Here is a 27440-nt window from a genome sequence, read left to right as displayed (position 1 = left end):
GGAGAGGAGGGTTGTGAGGTAGTGGTGGTGTGTGAGGGGAAGGGAAGGGGTGCGAGGGAGAGGGGGTGGGAGTGGGTGTGGGGAGGGGTGTGAAGGTGAGAAAGATTCTATATAAAAAAAAGACAATATTAGTGAATAAATATATAAAATAATAATAAACTAAGCTGGGGGGGGGGGGGTGTGTGTATTTTGATATTGGTTAAATCCAGAAGGGCTGTGAGGCTATTCACAAGTTTCCACCTTCAGAGTTCATGAAAATTAGTATCCGAAGGTGGAATCCAAATGGCCCAAGTGAAATAGCAGACATTCAATATTCCTTGAGTCCTGTTGCCAAGCACAGTCCACAACAGGATAAATGGAGGCCCGATATGGTTGATTCTTAATGCCCACTCATGTACTGTCCGTTTGGTGGAAAACCACTGCACAGCTTTTTATATTGGCATGACACTCTGCAATGTATTTTACAAATGAAGCATGTGTTTCTTAATAACACATTGTGGTGATATACAACATCTACCTTCAATGATAACACAGACTGCTGAGGACAACAGCAGAGATGGTTACACTTTCAACAATCTAAAAGGTAGATCAATACCACCATAATGCACACTGAAAAATACTAACATTATTCATATTTTCCTAGTTCTGGATTATGTGTAACTGTAGAATTTACTTCACAAGTCTCTCCTATAAAGCTGGTCAAGACAATCCTTTACCAACTATTGGGACATGTTCAGTTCTTTCCCGATTTCAGGAGGTATGACCAAAACTGCTTTCTTCCACAAACTGAGATATTATCCTACACATTAGATTTTACTGAAGAAAAGCTGGAAGAATTTATTTGTTTTACATACGTGGGTGTCTGTTCTTTCAGGTAGGTTTGAAAGAACAGACACCATTTTAATCCTGCAGCCACTATCAATCAAGACAAAAAGCGATTAATGACATCAGTTGCTGTGAAAACTGATTAAATCAATGGGGAAGGTTGAAAATTTGTGCCGGACTGGGATTCGAACCTGGGTCTCCTGTTTACTAGGCAGATGCACTGACCAATGCACCATCCGGACACAGTGGTCATCATTGCTGCACGGACTACCCTAGCGTGCCTCCCTTCAGACCCAAATTCTCAACTTATCCACATACTACTGATATAGTGCCCCTTACACATCATCATTCCCGAAAGAGTTCGACTGTGGTGTGCACCCACAACGATGCGATCATTGGCTGTTGTTGCCTTAATTACGTATGTGGTGTCTGTTCTTTCGGACACATTGGAACATGCTTGAACTCTCATGGATATCGGTGAAATGCTGCAAGTAATGAGGAAAAATCAGCAAGGGACACTATATCAGTAAAGTGTAATTTAGTACGGCACAAATTTTCAGCTTTCCCCACAGATTCAAATCAATGCCCACAGCAGCAAATGTCACTAATCCCTGTGTGTCTTTCTTTAATTCAAAAATGTCACAACATGAAAACGGATAGTATTCATTTACATTTATACCCTGCAATTCATTTCGAAGGGGCATCGTAAAGGCAGTTTCCATCATACCAATTATTAGAGCTGCTTTTCATTCCACTCACTAATGATTTGAAGGAAGAATGATTGCTTAGATGCCTCTGTGTGCACTCTAGTAAGTCTAATTTTGTCTTTACAGTCCCTATGGGAGTGATATGTATGTTGTAGTATATTCTAACAATGGAAATGGAATGTAGCAATATTATGAAATGGAAAGTTGCTATTCACCATATAGCGGAGATACTGAGTCGCAGATAAGCACAACAAAAAGCCTGTGAAAATAGATGACACACACACACACACACACACACACACACACACACACACAAGTTCAAACACAACTCTCACACACGACTGCAGCCTCTGGCAGCTGAAGCCACACTTAAAAAAAGGTTATGTTGTGACAGTCTTTTTGTTGTGCCTATCTCAGACTCAGCATCTCTGCTATATGGTGAGCAGCAACTGCCATTTTCATAATATTGTAGTGTATTCCGACATTCTTCACTTGAAGCTGCTTAAAAAAAAAAAAAAAAAAAAAAAAAAAAACTTTTCTTTAATTTGAAATGCTTGGTCTTACATAAGTTTTATATTTCATTAGCATATTGGCTACCTTCAATTTGAAACTCTTGGTCCAAAATGCATTTTTTCCTAAAAGCCAAGTATAATGGTCTAACTACTTCCGGTTCTATCTGGTTTTGTAGTTCATAAACAATTTAAAATTTAGCAGAAGCCCAAAAGCGATTACAAGATCTGAATGTATGTTACACGCGTATATAGCTCACAAACTGTAGACATCATGTATGTATAGATAACTTCAGATCATAAAATTTGCTGTGTTGTATACTTATTTTTTTAATGCTAAATATGGAGCAGCTGATTGGTATTAAACATCCCATCAACAACAAGGTCATCACAGACAGAGCGCAAGCTCAGATAAGGGAAAGACGGGCAAGGAAATGGGCCATGCCCTTTCCAATGAACCATCCCGGCATCTGCCTGAAATGATTTAGGAAACTTAAATCTGGATGGTCTGACACAAGTTTCAACTCTAGTCCTCCTGAATATGGGATAGTAGTTAGCAATTGGTGATGCTGACTGATTACAGAAGACTGTCATCCCAATGAAAGAACTGAATTCCATAATCATCATCACGATACAGATAATTGGTGACATAATGAAATATATTTCAATAGGGTACACATAAAGTGGATTGTGAAGTTAAATTTTGGCTATGCTAATCATTGCAATGGAATATTTGGGGAGGGGGAAACCAACTTAATGACCCAGTAAATCAAATTGATGCATTTAAAAATAAATAAATAATATGCCAACAGTTTCCATGTAGTTCAATCATGTTTCACAAAAGGTGTCACAACAGTTCTATGTAGTTCATACATGTCTCTCAACAGATATCACATCTGCAATAGTTTGAAACTTGTTCGTATATTATCCAGAAAGAGGCACTCCCACAGTTCGTGTTTATTGTTGTCAACTTTCCATCTGCATAAACTAATACTGAAGTTTATCCCAACACTTGGTTCAACAACGTAAGTATGACAAATGCTACACACAATGTAGTTGGTAAGTTGACAATATTAAAAGACAAAACACTTGCAGGAACAGGCATAGTTCCACCTTTTAACAACATCTATTACTTCACATCCAGGGGGTCCAAGGCTCGAGAAGTTACTTGTGTTATGTTTGTAAACACTGCTTGGAAGCCAATGTTTCACATTATCATTTTATGTCAAGTGCATCATTTCTTTCCTCCATGGATGCTGTTTCATTAGGAACTGATGGTATAAACATCACTGACTGGAGGTCAATTTTGACCTTAGTTTAGAAACTGAACTCAGTTCAAGACTGAGTTCTATTGTACAACAGTAAACTTGGATCTGCTGAAGGAAGTGGTTCAGTGTTGATTTAAATTAGCAAAAAACATATTTGGCAACACCGCTAAAAATCAGCTATCAACATGATTACTGACTTCAACTGCAGATACTAATCGTACATCAAAGGTGTCGCATCATAAAGGTGGAAGAAAGACTCCAGAAAAAGGAGCGATCTTCAAACTTCTCCAGAGCTGAAAAGGTGTGCTCCCATCCCTGACAATTATATTGGGTCAGTAGAAGACTAACAGGAGGAGGAGGAGGAGGAAGAGCTGATAAAGTGATAGGAAATGTGTTATGACAATATTAAGGAAAGGACCAAGAAACCATCCACACATGACAGGGAATACTTTTAACACACACTTTGCAATTATTACATTTCATCTCTATGTAATTACATGTGCTACGTAAACTGGAACAAAACACTTTCTAAACTTTTCTGGAAAAGGTGATTTCATAAGACCCACTGTTACACAAAATGGGTAGAAGCTAACTGCAATCCACAAGCCACAATTCATTCTTATTTACAATCCCTACAATGGCAATGTAGATTTTCATCGCTAAGTTGTATGTGGTGGTTTGAATACATTTTAATGCGCCCGGGAAAATTTTTTGAATCATATTTGCTGTTTAGAAGGTGGTATATAATATTATTCATTACATTCAAGTTCATTTCTTATTCTAATACAATTTAAACAACACTGAAGGTTGAAGTTCATTCATATCACTAAATGATAGGATGACTGTTAACTACAAATGATTATATTCTTCTCCTCCCTGATGACAATGAAGATACAATACATTGCATATTTTACATGAAAAATAACCTCCATCTAAAGCTGGATGTGCAACACAGAAACCAAAATTTTATTATAGAATCTAGTGTCAGAATCAAAGCCCAAAAACAAGAACAGAAAACGTTCTCGATGTGAGATAGCAATTTTACAGATGAAGATTACAGTACCTTGAGTGTGAATGGAACACACAGCAGCACTACTTGAAGAATATGAAATAAGAATGGGAACACCGAAAGCAGAAAAAGAAATTAAGGAAATGGAATTAAGAGAAATGAAAAGAAAACCAGGCTTTCAAACTGACTGTGTGTAAACTTATTCCAATACTGTAACTGTTGTTATGTAAATAATATTATCAGTAGATGCCATCCTCATTGCACTGTGATGCCTATTCACTTCATTTTCTGTTAATACAGGAATTTCTTTGCACTCCTCTCATTACAAAGTGTCATCTGTTTTAAGGCTGTCATCTGATGGAAGAGTGCAAAAATTTTAATATTACTGAAACTTTAAAATACGTGCAGGAGTTACCATGACAAAATTGCTGCTCCTTCGATGTTGGGTATGAATGAGTAAATGATCTGGGTTACAGTGTTGCCCTTGTGGTGATTAATGTTGGGCAGATGTCACTTAGTAAAACAATTTCCTATGTGCTGAACACAACATACGTGTCGGCTTGGTTTTTGCACCTTCTGTTTCAGGCATTTGTTGGACTACGGGTGGTGCTGAGGTGCCACAGCTGATGTTATGACATCAGAACAAGAGCAGGGAGATCTACTGTCAACAACAGCTCCAAGGAATGTGCCAGAAGGACGAATCCACAAACCCAAAATAAACAATGGTGAAGAAGAGAATATCGATCTTGGATGTATATTTTAGGCAGTCTCTTGTCTGAAGTCCCCAGATGGATCTCTTATGACAGCATTTCATGAGACATTATATTGTGCAACCAAGCCTGAGAACAAATGAAAAATCAAGACATACAGTAATAGATTGGTACAAAACATATACACTGTTCTATCTCATAAATGTGACCACCTGTCAAAAGCCTGAATAACCACATTTAGCAGTGCAGACTGCTGCAGGATGTGCAGGAAGAGTGTCAGTGAGGGTCTGGACAGCACCCATAGGGATATGGAACCACGCTGACTCCAGTGCCATGGCTAGTTACGCTAGGTTTCTCGGCTGAGGATGCACGACGTGTGCAGTCCGGTCTTGCTGGACCAGAAGATTCTCAATTGGGTTTAAATCTGGGAAGCTCAGTGTCCAGCAGAGTATGGAAAACTCATCCTGGTGCTCTTAGAACCAAACATGTACACTGCGAGCTTTATGACATGTTGCCATGCTCTGCTGGCAGATGCCGTTGTGATGGGAGGGGGCGAACTGCATGTAGAGGTGGACATGGTCTCCAAGGATAGATGCATGCTTGTGTTGATCCACTGTGCCATCCAGGAAAACAAGATCACCCAGGGAATGCCATGAAAACATTCCCTCCTCTAGCCTGGACCCTTCTGATGATTGCTGCAAGGTGTCTGCTTTAAGAAATTTTACCCCCTTACACAGAAACAGCTATCAGTCCAATGGGGCATAAAACATGATTCGTCGAAAAAGCTGCCTGTCGAGCCTCAGTGGACGTCCAGTTGTATTGGCTTGCAAATTCCAGCGTTCATGACTAATGAACAACAGTCAGTATGGATGCAAGAGTCACGCGCCTGCTAGGGAGGCCCATACACAGCAACATTCACTGAACAGTCATTGAGGACACACTAATGATAGCTCCTTGTTTCTTCTGGGTGGTCAGTTGCTAAACAGTTGCATATCTTTTCACGAATACACATCTCCGCAGTTGCTCTTCAGCCCTGTCATCTATGGCCCTTGTGCACCACAACTGCCTTGGTACCCGTTTGGATAGTGGCATTTGCCAAGCACTATATACTTTAACCACAGCGGCACGCAAATGGTTTACAAACTCAGTCGTTTCTGGAATGCTTCTGACCCTTGTCTGAAAGCATATGATCATGCCCTTTTAGACAGACAAATCGCTCTGTTTCAATATTATGACGACGACTGCACAGTTTTTTTTTCTTGCATCCCCCGACACAATTTATATACCCTCCACTGTTAGTGCTGCCCGTCACATATGAGAGGTTATTGCACACTGACATTGAACACAGGCAGTGGTCAAATTAATATATTTATTTTGTTTTTGCTATCTGAACAAAGAGGTCAGGTGAATGCAATTTTAAAAATATGAAACCAGATATGGGTGATTCAGGAGTAGGTTGAATACTGAACAAGAAAGTAGGAATGCATAAGTTACTATGAACAGCGTACTAAATGCATTATTGTAGTCAACCTAAACACGAAGCTAACATCCACTTGAATATCTACATCTGGGACGGTTTATATTTTCTACAGGGTGATTACAGTAAGTGAACTTTATGCACATTTTCAAAGGCCACATATTGTCAGATGAGTCCCAGTCTATTTTGTGAACATCAAATGTACTTATACGGTATTACTGCTCAGTATGTGTAAAAGGAAAATGAGAAACGTAACAGTGAGTTCACTCAAGCTCGTTACCCAATATACACTCCTGGAAATGGAAAAAAGAACACACTGACACCGGTGTGTCAGACCCACCATACTTGCTCCAGACACTGCGAGAGGGCTGTACAAGCAATGATCACACGCACGGCACAGCGGACACACCAGGAACCGCGGTGTTGGCCGTCGAATGGCGCTAGCTGCGCAGCATTTGTGCACCGCCGCCGTCAGTGTCAGCCAGTTTGCCGTGGCATACGGAGCTGCATCGCAGTCTTTAACACTGGTAGCATGCCGCGACAGCGTGGACGTGAACCGTATGTGCAGTTGACGGACTTTGAGCGAGGGCGTATAGTGGGCATGCGAGAGGCCGGGTGGACGTACCGCCGAATTGCTCAACACGTGGGGCGTGAGGTCTCCACAGTACATCGATGTTGTCGCCAGTGGTCGGCGGAAGGTGCATGTGCCCGTCGACCTGGGACCGGACCGCAGCGACGCACGGATGCACGCCAAGACCGTAGGATCCTACGCAGTGCCGTAGGGGACCGCACCGCCACTTCCCAGCAAATTAGGGACACTGTTGTTCCTGGGGTACCGGCGAGGACCATTCGCAACCATCTCCATGAAGCTGGGCTACGGTCCCGCACACCGTTAGGCCGTCTTCCGCTCACGCCCCAACATCGTGCAGCCCGCCTCCAGTGGTGTCGCGACAGGCGTGAATGGAGGGACGAATGGAGACGTGTCGTCTTCAGCGATGAGAGTCGCTTCTGCCTTGGTGCCAATGATGGTCGTATGCGTGTTTGGCGCCGTGCAGGTGAGCGCCACAATCAGGACTGCATACGACCGAGGCACACAGGGCCAACACCCGGCATCATGGTGTGGGGAGCGATCTCCTACACTGGCCGTACACCACTGGTGATCGTCGAGGGGACACTGAATAGTGCACGGTACATCCAAACCGTCATCGAACCCATCGTTCTACCATTCCTAGACCGGCAAGGGAACTTGCTGTTCCAACAGGACAATGCACGTCCGCATGTATCCCGTGCCACCCAATGTGCTCTAGAAGGTGTAAATCAACTACCCTGGCCAGCAAGATCTCCGGATCTGTCCCCCATTGAGCATGTTTGGGACTGGACGAAGCGTCGTCTCACGCGGTCTGCACGTCCAGCACAAACGCTGGTCCAACTGAGGCGCCAGGTGGAAATGGCATGGCAAGCCGTTCCACAGGACTACATCCAGCATCTCTAAGATCGTCTCCATGGGAGAATAGCAGCCTGCATTGCTGCGAAAGGTGGATATACACTGTACTAGTGCCGACATTGTGCATGCTCTGTTGCCCGTGTCTATGTGCCTGTGGTTCTGTCAGTGTGATCATGTGATGTATCTGACCCCAGGAATGTGTCAATAAAGTTTCCCCTTCCCGGGACAATGAATTCACGGTGTTCTTATTTCAATTTCCAGGAGTGTATATACATCTAACGACTGTTAGTGTGTAATGCCCTCACAATCTTTTTTAAGTTTCTCGCAGAAAAATTGTTAATCTAGGATAACAAATAGGTATCGGATTCTTGCAAGGCATTAGAAAATCACATCAGTAACCCCTTCTTCCAACACTTTCCTTGGTGGTTAATTGCAAAAACTGACATGCTCTTTTTGACAAAAAGCAAGACAATTTAGGGATTTGCTTATGATGAACAAAGTTGTAAATCAATTGTAGTTATTGGGGAGGGGAGTAAGAGAAAGAAAGAAAGAAATTATATTAAAATCACACAGAAGAAGACATTTTGATTGAATTATCAGGATTGCCACAAGTTTCCCCAAGTGACATTCCCAGATATTTCCCTGATTTCCAAACAAGTTTTAGCATTTTACCCTGATAAATTTTGACAAAAAAATGTAAGGACTTCTGCATTTCACTACCGTGTGAGCAAAAATCTTAAGTGTTAACATCAACATCTTTTGTAATGAACTGTTTTTAGATGGAGAAAGCAAGCCACATGGTGTATGTTTTTCATTAAGACCAATGTTGTTATTTTATTTCAATAAAATGAAACAAATCTGGTGACAAAATCTGCATTTCCTTGAAATTGCAAGACAGATTTAAAATACCTTCACTGATTTCCGAAACAACCTCAGGAAAAAGTAGACCTCTTGAAATAAGTGTGTATGGCAGGGAAGAGTTGTGTAAACCAACACCATAGCTGACTGCCAGTAAAATATTGGTTCTACTATGTTCATTATTGTCAGTTATTACATACTGTGTCACGTTTATTATTTTACACATATTTTGGGATTTTTCTTTCGAGAAATATATGAGTACACAGCTTACAAACTGCCAGCGACTGCCACAATTTTCTTCTTCTTATCGTCTTATCTTTCTGATATATAAACTACTTTCAAAGTGCCAGAATTTACTACAATAAATAAAATGTCTATAAAACACTGCACTGTACAGTGTACTTGCGGTCAGACAGTCGCCATTCCTGAAATCCATCACCCATGGTCTCTGGCCTGCTGAGGAGCACCCGGTCCTGGGTCCAAGGATAATCAATGAAAATCTGCTGTATTATGCCACACACCAACAGACATGGTCTGGGGGAAGATTGGTGATACTAAATCCGACAGGCAGGCCTGATTTGTTAAGAGATACCTGCAGAAATGGGCTGCTGTTTTGGCCCGTCGTGGGAATCGACTCATGTGACCAACTATTCACATGTCAGAGAACCCGTGTTGATTGAGACCATGGTGATTTTTCAATGCAACAGGTAACTTGAGCAAATACTCTGAGAATGAATACTAATGAGGATAGGCAGCAACTCAACATAAAGACGATAACAGAGCAACAGACAGCCAAGTAGAGAAGACAATCACATTCTCACAACTAAAAGAAGACTTTTTTTTTTTTTTTTTTTTTTTTTTTTTAAATAGGGATTATGTATCTAGCATATGAGGTATTTTTAAATGTATGTAAATATAGAAACTAGTTGTATTCACTCATTCACAGGTGGGACAGACGAAATTTTGAGACTACAGAAATTTAATACACCTGCAGAAGTTACCTCACTAGAATTTCTGCTCCCTCAATGTTAGGCATGAAAGAGAGAATGTACTGGGTTATAGGGGCTGCCTTGTAGTGATTGATGTCAGGCAGATGACATTTTGTAAACCACTGTTTTTTATATACCGGACACGACATTTGTCTCGGCCTTGTTTTGTGCACCTTTTGTTTGAGGTATTCGTTGGGCTACAGGCGGCAGAGTGGTGCAACAGCTTAAGTTATGATATCAGGGCAAGTGAAGACATATCTCATTGCCAACTCCAGCTTCAGGGAAAATGCAAGATGGAAAATTCCGTGAATGCAAAATGAACAACGATGAAGAAGGGAATATCAACCTTGGACATATACTTTACACTATCTCTGGATGGAGTCTCATGAGATCTCATACATTGTGCACCAATTTTGAGAATAAAGTAATTTGTCAGCAAGAACTCCAGTTTACTGATTTAAGTATATTGGATAAAGAACTGTTTTGTGTAGTGTACTACAGATCAAGTACTTATGGAAGCCCTGCAAGATCGGCACAGTCACAATACAATGCAGTAACATTAACACAAATTCGTGTTACACCCCCACACTGATGTATTGCATTGAGTAAGTCAAATGCTGCAGCTATAATAACGGCCACACAACTTAGTTTTACTCAATGTCCTAAATCAAATAACACACTGCGTTTTGCACAAATATTGCCACAGGAAAAAGAAGCAGCAAGTGGACTGTATTCCAGCTTGCAACCATTGAGTCACTGCCTAACTGGTAACATATCGACCTACATAAGCCTATTACAAGTCTTATTCATCAATGTGCATGCAGCTAACATAGTAGTTTATGCATTTGATTTGTAGTTAAAAATTAAATGGAACTGTGTAGTTATCACTTTTCAAGATCAGAGGATTTTTTAAAGAGATGTTTAATTGTTACTTGTGGCTGTCAAACTACATTTACTTAAATTTTCACTTCCGATACTTCGAATTTCCCTTTCTTACACTTCCGCTAAAGTGTCTAGAAAACACACTTGCCTAATCACATTACTTACCGGCCATCTCCTAAATTTTTATTATATCAGTTGTTAACCACACTCTTAATTTTTTAACCTAACCTTAAACATCTAAAAACGTACTCTGAGCTTCAGCAGTGTGAGAGCAGCATATTCTCAATAACGTTTTTGTGTTGATAATAACTTTTTTTCCATTTACTTCTTTTTAATTCATGTTTCAAAATCATTTGCATAATCTACGAGCAATTTGTAGTAAATCGGCATATGTGATTTAGTTACTGTAGCAGGTATTCTAACACAGATATTGCTACATGTAGTTTTCACCTAAAGAGGAGTAGCCATGTAGATTATCTGTGTTTGTTGTAAATAAACTCAGCTGTCGAGCTTGCTACCAACTGTAATCAATTTCCAAACATTCTAGGACAAAAGTAATTTTTAGCACAGGTTTTTTTTTGTTGCCTTGATAGAAATCTCATTTTTTTATATAGTCTTATAGTGAATTATCATACTTTTTAGCTCATCAGATTAAAATATAATCAGTGGGCTTAATTTAAAGATATCTGTTCACTGCTTTGTAACACATTGTACCATTAAAAATACAGCCCCACTGTGAGCGCTGTTCTAGAACACAGGATTAGTTAGCTGACAACTGTAAGCAGCTGGAAATCGCCCTGACTGCTGTCGAATGACAAAGCTATGGAACGATGCATTGGAAGAGTTTCCAAGAGTCCTGTACTACAAAACTGGTACCAGAGGTACCTCAGGTACTATCATTTCCTGTCTCCCCTGCAGAAAGTACAAAATCTGTCATTACTCGTTCTCTTGACTGCAAGTGGCGTGTAAATGGTAAATCTAGGTGTCCCATACAGGGTGGATGGAGACCTGTAATGACGCAGGGTGTTGTGTCAATCCCACCTAAGCAACAAGTCTGAGTTGCTACCTTTCACTGAAACTGAGCCAGTGGGACTCATTCCACGTGTTTTGGGGAAACCTGTTTTGTCCGGTGTCAAGAGGAGACAAACATGAATGTGTAGGGGGCAGTTCAAACGCACGGCGAATGATGGTACCTCTTAGGGAAATGGCAGCAGGGACAGTTAAGGACAACAGGTGCACTCAGTGCGTATGCCTGGGGGCTTCATTCAACATGTTGAAGAGGCTATTCCAGCAGACTTTGAGGGAACAGGGTGTGACCAACTGCAGATTTTTTGGCAAACGTTGGAACAAATAATGCCTCTTGCTGGGCTCAGAGATCATACTTGGGTCATTCCAGCGACTGGCAGAGACGGTTGAGAAGACCACCCTTGTGCATGGAGTTTCAATGAAGCTCACAATTTGCAGCATTTTCCCCATAAGTGATGTTCTGGTCTTGGTTCTGAGTCGAGTGGAAGAAATGAAGCACAGACTTTGAAGGTTCTATGACAAACTGGGATGAGACTTACTGTATTTACGCCGTAGGGTTGAGAACTGTAGGGTTCCCCTGAATAGGCCAAGTGTGCACTACACATCATAGGCTGCTAATCAGATAGCTGACTGTGTGTTGGGTGCACACAAGTTTTTTTTTAAATTTTTTATTTTTATTTATTTTTTACATTAGGCAACACACTATCCAATCCAGTTAACAACAGCTGTAGGAAACTGAGAACTATCAGTGTAAGATTGAAAGAAATGCCTCTCACAGGAGAGTGTATTAAAATAGGTGCAGAATGTAGGATGAAACCTAAAACTGATACCAGTGAGATTTTTGGGGAAAATTTAAATGTATATCAAATGGATAAGCAAATGGGAAATGCAGGTGGGGTAGTTGTTGCAGTAGACAAGAAACTCAAAGCCACTGAGACAGAAATAGAAGCTGTATGTGACTGTTTGGGCAAGACACATTACCAGGGAGTGGGTGTAAAATAATTACATCATTCTATTTCCCACCAGACTCATCTGCTAATGTAACTGAAACATTTAAGAAAAAATCTCAATTCACATGTATGTAAGTTTCCCTATTATACTGTAAAAAACAGAGGAGATTTTAGCCATCCAACAATTAATTGGGAAAATTACAGTTTTTGATACTGTGGGCGTGATACGACATCCTGTGAAACTTTGCTACATGTCTTCTCTGAAAACTACCTAAAACAGAAGGTTAGGAACCACACTCACAAAGGATGTATATTGAATCTAATGGCAACGAACAGACCTTATGTCTGAGTGGTTTTGGCAACAATGATTACCAAGGTACAAAGGACAACTAAAACAAGCAGAAAGATAAACATGTTTAGTAAACCAGACAAAAAAATCAGTAGTGTCATATCTCAATGAGGTACATGAAACTTTCAGCATAGGCCAGGAGCATGTGGAGGAAATCTGGCTCAAGCTTAAAAGAGTAGTTGACCATGCACTGGATAGGTGTGTACCCGGTAGAACTGTTCATAATGGAGGGAACCTCCATAGTCTACAGTCACTGTAAAGAAATCAGTGATTACTGCATAATAGCTGTACACTAAGAGATTTTAGGATACCAAAACATCCTAGGTAATACCTTACACAGATAACTGCCTATCTATGCTTCACTTGAGGATGGTCGACAGAAGAGCTTGTTTCAACAGGGAACTGCTGACATCTAACAGCTGTCAGATCAGGTCTTGGATCTGCCACACCTGTCACAACTACTGGTAGCAGGGTTTTCTCACATACTTATTTAACACCATCTAGGACGGGTGCAACAGGGAAAAGTCTGACAGGATGTAATAATTTAGGAGTAAATGAGACCACTCACAGAAAAATGATAGTGTTAAAGTTGTCGTCAGGTGCATACAAATGAGAATAAAAACTTACTAGCTTTCAGAAGAAATGCTTTGACGAGGTAGAGTACGAACACACTCTCTGCTTGTGTCAGAATTTTACATCCCCCCCCCCCCCCCCCCCCAAGCCTGATGAACTAGCATTCCCATGTCAAAACACTACACTACTGCCCTCTGTAATATTTATTACAGCCTTTTCACTCCTCAAACTCACAGTTTGTTACTCAGTTCCCTTAACAACCTCCTAACACTTTCTTTCATCCATGTCCCACACATCTGACATTTTCTGAGCACCATCCCATCCCAATGGATCCTTGCAACACATCTTTCACTCTTGTGATCCACCTGGCCTCAATCTCCACTAACCTACTGTCCCCATACTCTTCCCGAACAGTTTCCCTTCTGCTGTTCTATCACTCCTACCCAATCCTGATATCTTCATATGTGCCACCCCTCAACTCACCTCACCAGCTTTGGTAGCCATGTATCATATGCCCAGACCATGCAACTGCCACCTTTCTCTCCTGGATTCCTAGCCACCACTTCTGCTGCCTACGTCTGGACTGTTCTCTTCCGTGGGTGCGCCTCTTGATGGCTCAATGTTTCTACCATTTAGAATGGTATAGAAAAGGACACACACATAATGAGAAGGAAAATATGGCAACTGTCAAACTCCTCAGCTATACAAGTAAAAGGACATTAAATAAAAAAAATTAAAATGTAACAGATTCTGTAGTTATAAAATGGAGAGGATGATGTATAAAAGCAATAACAGCATAAACATAAGAAAACTTTTTACAGTTGCTAAAATAACTGGTGCAACTTTAAAATTATATTGTATCAGACACACCTGAATCTATGTCTGGTTACTAGTTACTTTATTTGTACTGAACTTACAGTATATGATTGCTCCTGCTTGAGAACCATGTTGCGTAATTCTTGAAGTTCGTTTAACATCTCTGCCTCTTGTGAAACTTCTGGGCTACGGTTGTTACTCCACGAGATTTTATCCTCTGGATTGCTAACTTTTTTCACACACTCCTATTAATAATGGCGACAAAAATCATAATCAATATTATTAAAAAACAGTTACAAATAGCAAAAGAAACTAATAATAGAAAACAAGGTTACCAAATTTCATAAGCAGGGGTAGGTTTAGGAAAATTCCAGTATAAAATACAATAAATCTCATATTGTAAATTTCCTTGGACGGATGAACACACACACACACACACACACACACACACACACACACACACACACACACACACTGATGGCATTAGGCATCACCAGTCCTACAAAGAAATTCAAAATAGCAAAAAGATATATATTATATATATAAATATGTATAACATATAAATGCACTCACACAATTTCTGCCAGTGGTAACATCAGTGCATTCCCACTAATTCAAAAAGTTTTGTACTGCTGAAGAACTAGAAACTGTCTCCAATTTTGATGTACTAGTTTATATAATGGGTAATACGTATGGAAATTTCAGAAGTGGTTTCCCTCTTCTTTCTAACCTAATTTACATAGCTATCTTACATCCACCCTTCCTATCGTATGCTGCTTACAAAGCTGTAATGGAAGTGACAACCAACTGTATCATTACACACACTGAACTACAGCACCACACTACAATTTCAAAAACACAATATAATGGAAGACAACATTCACCAAAGAGAACTGAAACACACATTTAATTGGCTCTTTTTGAAAAACTGTTGCTCTAATCATCATCATTTCAGCTTCTTGATAAATCATTACTAGGAGTAAGAGTGTCAAATGAATTATCATAAAAAAGAATTCATTGGAAATCGTGACTTGATAGTGTACAGTTCATTAAACAGAATAGTGTTTATAGTGGGCACAAAAATTATACAGGCACATAATGTTAGAGCAGAAGAGGAAATACAGGCAGCAAATGTGAGAATATGTTATGTGTAGCCTATATGGAAGGAAATACAGCTCATTTGCAGGACCTTCCCACTGATTGAAAACACAGTAATAACAAGAAATCATTCAAACTGCCAACAATATGAACATTCTGCCAGGAAATTTTCTTTTTAACAAAGAACTCTTACCCCAAGTAACTGATACAACTTCACTATCAATTTCCACGTTCAGCAGACACACACATTATTATTCTTACCACTGTATTCACCATTTCACCTCCTCCAGCATTTAAATTTCAAATGCTCTAATTTTCTTTTTAGTCTCAACTCAACCTTTTTTTATCTTCAACCCAACTTATTGTCCTGGTATTCCAATGAAATATTTCTTTACACGAGTTAGTTACAAACTAAAAATTAATATAGAATCTAGATGGTACATAAAATACACATACATTAAATTTTCAGGCGTGCCTTCTATTGTTGCAAAATAAATAAAAGGGCAGTCTTCAGGTTATGAACAGTTATTTACAATATGAATATAATAGAGGGAAACATTCCACGCGAGAAAAATATATCCAAAAACAAAGATGATGTGACTTACCAAACGAAAGCGCTGGCAGGTCGATAGACACACAAACAAACACAAACATATACACAAAATTCTAGCTTTCGCAACCAACGGTTGCTTCTTCAGGAAAGAGGGAAGGAGAGGGAAAGACGAAAGGATGTGGGTTTTAAGGGATTTATATTTATATTTTTAATTTATATTTATATTTTTATTTTCATTTTCATTTCAGCCTCATGTTACACTTTCCACCTTCTACTACCATGTCACCCACACAACACCCCCACAACGACCCCATTAAGTTTTATTTACATTCCCTCTGCAAACATGCCTTCGCCCTAGCCAGATTACGCTCCCATATTCTATTTTCTCAGGCTTGTCAACTTTTTTTTTTAAAAAAAAAAAAAAGTCAGAGATGATGAGACTTACCAAACAAAAGCGCTGGCAGGTCGATAGACACACAAACAAACACAAATATACACACAAAATTCAAGCTTTCGCAACAAACTGTTGCCTCATCAGGAAAGAGGGGAAGGAGAGGGAAAGACGAAAGGATGTGGGTTTTAAGGGAGAGGATAAGGAGTCATTCCAATCCCGGGAGCGGAAAGACTTACCTTAGGGGGAAAAAAGGACAGGTATACACTCGCACACACACCCATATCCATCCACACATACAGACACAACCTGATGAGGCAACAGTTTGTTGCGAAAGCTTGAATTTTGTGTGTATATTTGTGTTTGTTTGTGTGTCTATCGACCTGCCAGCGCTTTTGTTTGGTAAGTCTCATCATCTTTCTTTTTAGATATATTTGAAATATGTCTGCTTGTGTCTGTATGTGTGGATGGATATGGGTGTGTGTGCGAGTGTATACCTGTCCTTTTTTCCCCCTAAGGTAAGTCTTTCCGCTCCCGGGATTGGAATGACTCCTTATCCTCTCCCTTAAAACCCACATCCTTTCGTCTTTCCCTCTCCTTCCCCTCTTTCCTGATGAGGCAACAGTTTGTTGCGAAAGCTTGAATTTTGTGTGTATATTTGTGTTTGTTTGTGTGTCTATCGACCTGCCAGCGCTTTTGTTTGGTAAGTCTCATCATCTTTCTTTTTAGATATATTTTTCCACGTGGAATGTTTCCCTCTGATATATATACAAGCTTGTGTCTGTATATGTGTGGATGGATATGTGTGTGTGTGCGAGTGTATACCCATCCTTTTTTCCCCCTAAGGTAAGTCTTTCCGCTCCCGGGATTGGAATGACTCCTCCCTTAAAACCCACACCCTTTCGTCTTTCCCTCTCCTTCCCTCTTTCCTGAAGAAGCAACCGCTGGTTGCAAAAGCTAGAATTTTGTGTGTATGTTTGTGTTTGTTTGTGTGTGTATCGACCTGCCAGCGCTTTCGTTTGGTAAGTCACATCATTTTTGTTTTTGGTTATTTACAATATGGTAGAGATGAGGGAAGTTAACAATGACATGAAATTAAATTGCGTACATTTCAATTCTAACGTGTTATGAAAATGATAGATAGTTGCTACTCACCATATAGCAGAGATGCTGTGTCACACACACAGTCTCAGGCTGCCAAGGCCAGACATTCTACAAGCCCGCTGCTTTGTAACAAATTTGAAGGATGAAATGTTCATTTTCTGGCTCTCATTTTTTCATAAAATTATGATCCATGTGCATATTTCGTATACTCAGCTACAGAAAAAGGGGTACTGACCCAACTTATGCACAAAAACCAGGTGAATGCTTTTATGATCCATGTGCATATTCTGTATACTCAGCTACAGAAAACGGGACACTGACCCAACTTATACACAAAATCAGTTGATGGCTTTTGAATGTTAATCAAAAACACTAGGGAAAGTGTGGACGAAAATTCAACAGATTTACACGAGTATCTTAAAAGAGGGAGAGTTCCCTTGACACCTAGTTGCAGCCTCTCTCTTTCTACCTGAGATATTCACAATTTACTCTATGTATTATCCAGACAATTCTCTTTTAAGTTGCTGTTGAAAGCTATTCTTTTCTGGAAGCAAAGAAACTCTAACAGAACTCTGTCATTTATGGCAGAGAGGAATTCAAAAGTATGTGTGTAGCACTGAGCAAATCTATGAAACTTTTGAAAGCAATAATTACAATGATCATGTCAAAAGCAAAACATTGTTTTTCATCACTGAAACACTGTATATCAAAGGTTTCTTACAGAATACTATAGACCAAGAAAGACTATCAGCATATGCAATGCACTCTATTGGATGAGCCCTCATTTTAGAAATTCCTGACTTTAAACTAAGAGTGATCAAAAAATTTGTAAATATGATGGAAAGAAGAATGGGGTTCCTATACAAGTGGTAAGCACCACAAAAACAGCCGAGATACAATGTAATGTCATTACTATCAGTTCTGCTGAAAATGGATAACGAGGCAAGCAGGCCGGTCTTCTACTTCTGCATACACAGCATTGCAATTCATCTTAATTTGTTTTATTTCGCAAAGTAATATCTTTTTCTGTGCACACATTTTGATGGTGTTATTAAGTAGATGATGCAGTGACATAACAAGTTATCAGCTTTTATTGCAGATTACAAAAACACTAGCAGTGCACTGATTTTCTCTCCTTTTTCAATGTTTTTCTTGTTGAGCAAAGCGCACTATCTACTTTTTTTAGTCAGAAGCTGCAATTGTCATTCATTTTTTCCTTCTTTACTTCACTGACATTTTAATTCCCAAACAGAATACGTTTTTGCAAGAAGTAACACTTAAAAGAAAGAAAACAATCCAACCAGCAGTAAGCTGCAATGAAAGTTTTAACAACGATCTTGATGGGGATTCCCCAAGCCTTCCCTTGCAGTACGTTTCTGCATACAGGAATGCTGCTGCTTCTCATTACTTGCAACCAGTCTGATAGAATGCAGGGTGAGTAACAGATGACAACTTTGGAATGATACTGAAATATATTGGAATACTCGCCGAATCAGTAGGTGTGTTATTTCATGGCAAACCACCTCAAGTTTCAAAGTGGATTTGTCATTATGGTTCAATGTGACCACCATTTGTGATACGGCAAACATTCCACTGGTATTAAATTTCTTCCCACACACACACCAGATCGGGTGTAACTAATGCAACGGTAGCAAAGATTCATTATTTCAATTTGGCCAAACTGTTTGGTAGGGGAGGAACATATACAGTGTCTCCACCCAGAACCCCCGATAAAGAAATCCAGTGGTCAACTATGGGGAGCGAGATGACCACACAACTGGCTCTTCACGACCAATCCACCGACCTGGAAAGCGATTACCAAGGAAACCTGTCTCAATGAAATTCTTGAGCCAAGAATAAATTGTAACCCTGCAGAATTCATTTCATGGAACCAAAACACACAGCAAGCACACTGCACCAACAAAAAGAACCATTTCAACTATTAGGGGTGCCACAATTTTCCCAAAGTGAAATTCCCTGATTTCCAGACAAGTTTTAGCATTTTTCACTGACAAATTTTGAGATCTCAAGGATAAGTAAAGACCTAAGTTGACACAAAAATGTAAGGAGTTCTGCACTTTCAAACATGTGAGCAAAAATCTTAAGTACTAACACCAACATCTTTTGTAATGAACTTTTCTTAGAGAAGGCAAGACAAATGGTATGTGCGTTTCATTAAGATCACTGATGTTATTTTATTTTAGTAAAACAAAATATGGCAACAAAAATACAAATTTAGTTTGAGTTGCAAGACAGATTTAAAATACTTCCACTGATTTCAGAAAGAATAGGCCTCTTGAAAGAAGTGGCGAAGACTTGTGTAAACCAACAATATAGGTGACCGCCAATAAAATGTTGGTTCTACTATGTTCGTTATTGCTGCTTATTGCCCACTGTGTTATGTCTATTACGAGGGCCGTTCAGAAAGTAACCTCCGGTTGATTTAAAAAAATACACCAAGTTAAATAAAAATATTTTAATATATACATCTTACAACTACATCTTTGCACTATTTTTCTACATAGTCTCCATAGCGATTGAGGCACTTATCGTATCTCTTCACAAGCTTTGAAATTCCTTCTGCATAAAAATCACCCGCTTGTGCCTGGAGCCAGCCTGTGACCGCATCTTTGAGCTCTTCGTCGTCATCAAACCGCTGTGACCCGAGCCGTTTCTTCAAATGCATGAAGAGGTGATAATCACTTGGCGCCAGGTCTGGGCTGTAAGGTGGATGGTTGATAACGTCCCACTTGAAGGACTCAAGAAGGGCCGTTGTTCTGCGAGCAGAGTGAGGACGGGCGTTATCGTGCAAAAAAACGATACCGGAAGTCAGCATACCACGGCGTTTGTTCTGTATAGCCCGTCGTAACTTTTTTATTGTTTCACAGTACACGTCTTGATTAATGGTCGTACCACGTTCCATGAATTCAACCAACAACACCCCTTTGGCACCCCAAAACACCGTTGCCATCAGCTTTCTGGCAGAAAAATCTTGCGAGGCTTTTCTTGGTTTGGTAGGCGAATTTGAATGTGCCCACATATTTGATTGTTCTTTTGTCTCAGGGTTCACGTACTTAATCCAGGTTTCGTCACCGGTCATGATTCTGTTTAACAATGGTTCTCCTTCGTCCTCATAACGTGACAGAAAGTCTAATGCGGAGGCCATTCTTTGAGTTTTGTGGTGGTCGGTAAGAATTTTGGGCACCCATCGTGCACAGAACTTACGGTAACCCAATCTTGCTGTCACTATCTCGTACAAGAGAGTCTTAGAAATCTGTGGAAAACCAGTAGACAACTCCGACATTGAGAAACGTCGATTTTCACGAACTTTTGCATCAACTGTCTGAACGAGTTCGTCAGTCACCAATGATGGTCTACCACTCCTCTCTTCATCATGAACGTTTTCTCGTCCACTTTTAAATAAGCGTACCCATTCACGGACAACTCCTTCACTCATAACTCTTGGTCCGTACACGGCACAAAGCTCACGATGAATAGCTGCTGCAAAATATCCTTTGGCTGTAAAAAAACTTATGACAGCACGCACTTCACATTTGGCGGGGTTTTCTATTGCAGCACACATTTCAAACTGCCACAAAAACTAAACTAGCGCAGGTACGACGTTCACTCGACCACGGCTTGATGCCGACTGACCTGTTGAGTGCGTGAACGCACAGATGGCGTCGCTACTCCCCCCACAACCCGCACTGTGACCAATCGGAGGTTACTTTCTGAACCGCCCTCGTATTTTACACGTATTGTGTGATTTTTCCTTCGAGAAACACATGAGTACATGGCGTACAAATTGCCAAATTTTCTTCTTACCGTTCCTATCTTCTATTACGTAACTACTTTTGGAGTGCCAAAATGCACTAGAATAAATGTCTATAAAATGCCGCACTATATAATGTACTAGCAGTGAGACAGTCATACTTTCTGAAATGCATTGCCATTGGCCTCTGGCTTGCCAAGGAGCACTATAGTCCTGGGTACATGGATAAACTACAAAAATCCGCTGCATCATGGCACACACAAACAGAACTGGCCTGGAGGCAGATCGGTGAGACTAGATCCGATGGGCAGGGCTTGCACATTAGTGGGAAACGATGGGCTTCATATTGGCAGGCCCCATACATTTGGAGATACCGGGCTGTGGTTTTGGCCCATCACGAAAGTCAACTCGTGTGGCCAGCTATTAATGTGTCACAGGCACTATGTTGATGAAATAAGACCATGGTAATAAATCCATGCAATAGATAACTAGCACGATTACTCTGAGAACCAATACTAATGAGGATAGGTAGCAACTCAGGTAAAGATAACTGCTGAGCCACAGACAGACACAGAGAAAAGACAATCATCCTCTCACAACTGAATTTTTGGTCACAGCCTATGTCAGAAAACGAGAGCACACACACATTCACTTAAACATAACTCATGCACACGTGACTACTGTCTACGGCCGATTTGACAACAGTAACAAGAATCAGATCCACACAAACCACTCCTCACGCCTCCCCGGCTCTCATCGGCAGCTACTAGGACAGCGCCGAGAAGTGGTGGCAGCAGAGGCCGCAAGCTGGTGGGAGTGGTAGAAAGGGTAGAAGCAGTAAGCATGAGCAGTGCACGTACTCAGCTGTGCCACCCTGTCGGCAAGTTCATTCCGACGTGTCCTGGGGTCCACACAAACACCACCGAACGGCGGGACCGTTCCAGGGCATAAAAGGCTCCTGGATGGATGCTACCAGAGGATGACGATGGTAGTACTGGTCGATAGCTTGTAGGCTGCTAAATGAGTCAGTACATAAGAGAAATGACATGCCACGCCATGGGCGGATGTGCTCAAGAGCACGAGGTATGACTGCCAGCTCTGAAGGGAAAACACTGCAGCCATCTGGCAAGGAGTGATATTCAATATGTTGGGTTGTTTGAGGAAGGAGACCAGACAGCGAGGTCATCGGTCTCATCGGATTAGGGAAGGATGTTGGCCGTGCCCTTTCAAAGGAACCATCCCGGCATTTGCCTGGAGCGATTTAGGAAAATCACGGAAAACCTAAATCAGGATGGCCGGACGCGGGATTGAACCGTCGTCCTCCCGAATGCGAGTCCAGTGTCTAACCACTGCGCCACCTCGCTCGGTTATTCAATATGTCCTCCATGAACATACGCAAAGCCTACGTGACCATCAGCCATCAGGCCGTCGGTGTAAACCACTGCAGAGCCCGGAACACGTCAAGAATCGAGAGGAAGTGACAGCGGAGAGTGGCGGGGTTAATGACATCCTTAGGGCCATGCAAAAGGTCCAGACGAAGCTGCAGCCGAGGCGTACACCATGGAAGACGTGAACAGACCACAAGTACAAGTGGTAAAGGGAAGGACTCCAGTTCGGAGAGCAGGGACCGCACATGAACGCAATCGTTAGCCCCGACCTGGGCCGCCGATGAGGGAGATCGACTGCCGCAGGTGGAAAAGGAGGCGGTAATTTGGATATTCAGGGGAACTATGAATGTGTGCTGCGTAACTGGTGAGCAGTTGCGCACGTCTGATCTGCAATGGAGGGACACCAGCCTCCACCAGTACGCTGGTCACCGGACTTGTCCTAAAAGCTCCTGTGGCTAATCGAACCCCACAGTGGTGCACAGGGTCGTGTAAATGCAATGCTGAGGGCGCCGCTGAACCATAAATCACACTCCCATAGTCAAGTCAGGATTGAACAAGGGCTCTGTAGAGCTGCAGCAGCATGGAGTGATCTGCATCCCAGTTGGTGTTGCTCAGGCAGCGGAGGGCATTGAGGTGCTGCCAACACTTCCGTTTTGATGAAGATGAGGCAGCCAAGTCAAACGAGCATCGAAAACCAGACCTAAGAATCGGTATGTCTCCACTACAGTGAATGGATCATCATTAAAGTAAAGTGCTGGTTCCGGATGAACAGTATGACGCCGACAGAAATGCACGACACACATCTTCATGGCGGAAAACTGAAAGCAATGGGCTAGAGCCCATGACTGTGCTTTGTGGATGGCTCCCTGTAGGCGATGCTCAGCAACACCAGTACTGGAGCAGCAGTATGAAATACAGAAGTCGTCTGCATACAGAGAAGGTGAGACGGAGGGCCTGACAGTTGCTGCTAGACCGTTACTTGACACTAAAAATAGACACACACTCAAAATAGACACACACTCAATACAGAGCACTGCGGGACTCCATCCTCCTGGATATGGATGGAACTATGGAAGGCGCCAACTGGGACATGGAAAGTATGGAGCGACAGGAATTTTGGATAAAAATCGGAAGTGGCCCCAAGAGACCCCACTAATACAATGTGGCAAGGATATGATGCCACCAGGTCATGTCATATGCTTTATGTAAGTAAAAAAACACGGCAACCAGGTGTTGGCGTCTGGAAAAGGCTGTTCACATGGCAGACTCGAGGGACACGAGATTATCAGTGGTAGAGCGACCCTGGCGGAAGCCGCCCTGACACGGAGCCAGTAGGCCACATGACTCCAGGACCCAACCCAACCCCCAACACACCATACGTTACAGAAACTTACAAACAACGTTGGTGAGGCTGATAGCTATCCACATCAACCGGGTTTTTACCGGGTTTGAGCACCAGAATGACAGAAACTTACAAACAACGTTGGTGAGGCTGATAGCTATCCACATCAACCGGGTTTTTACCGGGTTTGAGCACCAGAATGGTGGTGCTCTCCCGCCATTGCGATGGAAATACGCTATCACACCAGATCCGGTTGAAGATGACGTGCATGCAGTCAGATGAGAGATGTTTAATCATCTGGCTGTGGATCCATCAGGCCCAGGAGCTGTGTTGGGGCAATGTGCAAGGGCGCTGAGGACCCCCCCCCCACTCTGTAAATGGGGCGTTATAGGATTCACCGTGGCATACAGTGAATGAGAGGACTTTCCCTTCCAGCCGCCGTTTGAGAGTGCGAAAGTCTGGGGAGTAATTCTCCGATGCAGAGGCTCGAGCAAAGTGCTCAGCAAAATGATCGGCCATCGCGTTTGCGTCGGTAGATAACATGCCATTTATAGTAACACCAGGAACACCTGTTGGGGTCTGATACCTGAAAACAGGTTTTTGAAGTTGGTTTCCACTCTCTCCAACATTGCTCTGTCGGTCTGAATGACTTCCACATGAATTTCTTCCTCCAGTTCTTCAAGTGATGTGGTTTATGCTAGTACACACGACTTGAGGTAACCCCATGAAAAGTAGTCACACATGGACAGATCTGAGGAACGAGAAGGCAAATTCATGTCATCAAACTGGGAAATGACGCGACCAAGAACAACAGTCCTAATAACTTCCGTCGATATTCTTGCTGTGTGAACTGTGGCCCCATCCTGCTGAAACCAAACTCCCCAGATAGGAATACGTTGTCTTCTTAGTTTATGTACGTCAAATTCAGTGACCATCTTTCTGTAACATTCAAAAGTTACACTTACAGTGTCCCCCATTAACTTCTTGGAAAAACTATGGGCCAATAACATCTGTACCAGTTACAGCACACCAAACAGTCACCTTTGGGCTATGTAATGATCTAATGACAGTTCTGCTGATCTACCGCTTTGTTCACATGAAAATGACCTTCAACACTCATAAATAAAATAATGTCATTTTGCTCAAGTATGGCCTCCATTTCTCACGCAAAATTTAGCCACTGTACATAATCTCTAGGGTTCAATTATTGCCCCATGGCCATTTTGTAGGGATGAAATCCTAGATCAGTATACAAAATATGCCTCACTGAATGATTACTGGGGCACAGTCCTAGCTGATCGACCACAACTACAGAGTATGGCATGCCGAACTTCTTGAACATTTTCTGCAGTGCGTACTGAGTGAGGAGCCCCTGTTTTCTATTCATCACTGTTCCTCATAAACGAAATGATTCAGCCCAATCTAAAATGTTATTACATGTGGGAACACTATCATGACTCGCAAGATTGAAATGGTGACAAAACTCACTATGAACTGCAACGATGGACTCATTATCATGCACAAAATTATTGTAAGCAAACACACAATGTTGCACAGTCCACGGCTCCATGAACTCGAATAAACAAAATGGCAGAAGCTACCAAACATGTATGGCAACGGCCTTGCCGCAGTGGCTACACCGGTTCCCGTGAGATCACCGAAGTTAAGCGCTGTCGGGCGTGGCCGGCGCTTGGATGGGTCACCATCCTGCCGCCATGTGCTGTTGCCATTTTTCGGGGTGCACTCAGCCTCGTGATGCCAATTGAGGAGCTACTCGACCGATTAGTAGCGGCTTCGGTCAAAGAATACCGTCCTAACGGTCGGGAGTGCGGTGTGCTGACCACACGCCCCTCCTTATCCGCATCCTCCTCGGAAGATGACACGGCGGCCGGACGGTCCCGGAAGGGCCACTTGTGGCCTAAAGACGGAGTTTTTTTTTTTTTTTTTTCTACCAAACATGTGACCACTTTTGACCCCCACTCCTATTAGCTGAGCTTGAATACTATCTGTTCTAAGAACGTCCATCCTTTCTGCCTCGCCCTTTATGTTGTTTTGACACAGTTTCCTCCAGTGCAATTGTCACATGAGAATTTCTCGAAATTGAGCTCTGCATAACTTTGGGTGATAAACATGAGCCAACTTTGACCATCATTAATTCCAAGGGACTTTTCTCAGCAATTTTTAGTTACAGAGTTTGCGAAATACCTCTGCACTCATTTCAGAATCTAACCAGCAAAGAAATTGATTACTTTCATGACTGCTTGTTCATTTTCATTACTTTTTCATGACTTTCATGATCTGTAGACACCCTGTTTATTAAAAATAGCATTAATTTACACACTGGCTTCATAGAATAATGCAAAAGGGTCCATGGGCTCGAACCTCGTTAGGTGCTTTGGCATTTTTTTTATATATATATATAACCCCTTATCTAAATTACTTGATCATTATGTTTATTTGATCAATTGGTTTAAAAGTAATTTTTTCTATTCCTTAGCCACATCATTAGTCATGAAATGAAGTACATCATTTGCCTTCATTTTTCTACATCATTTGTTCTCATTTTTCTTCCTATTAATCTTTTTCCACTTGGTATCCTTGTCCATGTGATTTTGATTATTTTTAACTTCCATTTTATCACCTTACGTTGTTGTCCGTGCTCTGAATCAAAACAAATATATTTCGTCTTTTGCTTTTGAACTCACATATCAGCATTTTCAAATGTTTTAATGTATGATAAACAAATGTAATTAAATTCACATGCGCAAAGTTTCCAAGTGGAAAAAGAATGATAGGAAGAAAAAAATAGGGGCAACTGGAGACCTCTCCTTGTCAGTGTCTGTGACTGTGACGTCAGATCACGTGACCTAATTTACATGTTCGGCAGAGGGAGGGTGAATCTTATTTTCGATTCATTCAACACACCTGCTGGTATCACTACAAGGAGAGTTGACCAATCAACTATGTTCTAGCTCAATCGAACATGTTACAAATTATGTAAAACACTGGAATTTAATTTGCAAGATGCATTACGTCAATGCCTTACAACTGGACTTTTTTTAAAAGTGGTATTTGTTAAAAGCAGTGAGGAATAACATTATTCTTACGCGGATGTTGCTGCAACTGACAGATATATTCCTTAAAAGTGGGATTTCCTTAAAATCAAGTTCATTAACTCAGAGTTTTGCTGTATTCAGTGTACATCACAAAAACGTGATTGTTTGTTTGTTTCACTCTTGCATGCCATTTGTACACAGCTGTAAACTGTGTACAAAGAGAGTTAATAAAGTTCAGCAGAATTGGAATATGTGTCATAACATATGAGAAGTATTTTTGGGTGTCATGAAAGTTGGGAAAAATTACAACTACCTATATGATCAAAAGTATCTGGACACCCCCA

The 27440-nt window shown here is 41.4% G+C and overlaps 1 protein-coding gene across 7 annotated transcripts in view; it reads right to left on the bottom strand.

Annotated features, from left to right (window-relative positions):
- The window catches only part of LOC126260848 (interaptin), a 212946-nt gene that overhangs the window by 45736 nt on the left and 139770 nt on the right, over positions 1 to 27440 (bottom strand). For all 7 annotated transcript variants that reach the window (XM_049958253.1, XM_049958252.1, XM_049958256.1 and 4 more), the window contains one exon: positions 14494 to 14637. In XM_049958253.1, the coding sequence (XP_049814210.1) occupies positions 14494 to 14637 (144 nt within the window). The remainder of the gene's footprint in view (positions 1 to 14493; positions 14638 to 27440) is intronic.

This window comes from Schistocerca nitens, chromosome 5, assembly GCF_023898315.1.
Source record: "Schistocerca nitens isolate TAMUIC-IGC-003100 chromosome 5, iqSchNite1.1, whole genome shotgun sequence".
NCBI classification, from domain to species: Eukaryota; Metazoa; Arthropoda; class Insecta; order Orthoptera; family Acrididae; genus Schistocerca; species Schistocerca nitens.
The sequence above is the reverse complement of the archived record's forward strand: the minus strand, read 5'-3'. Positions and strand labels throughout refer to the sequence as shown.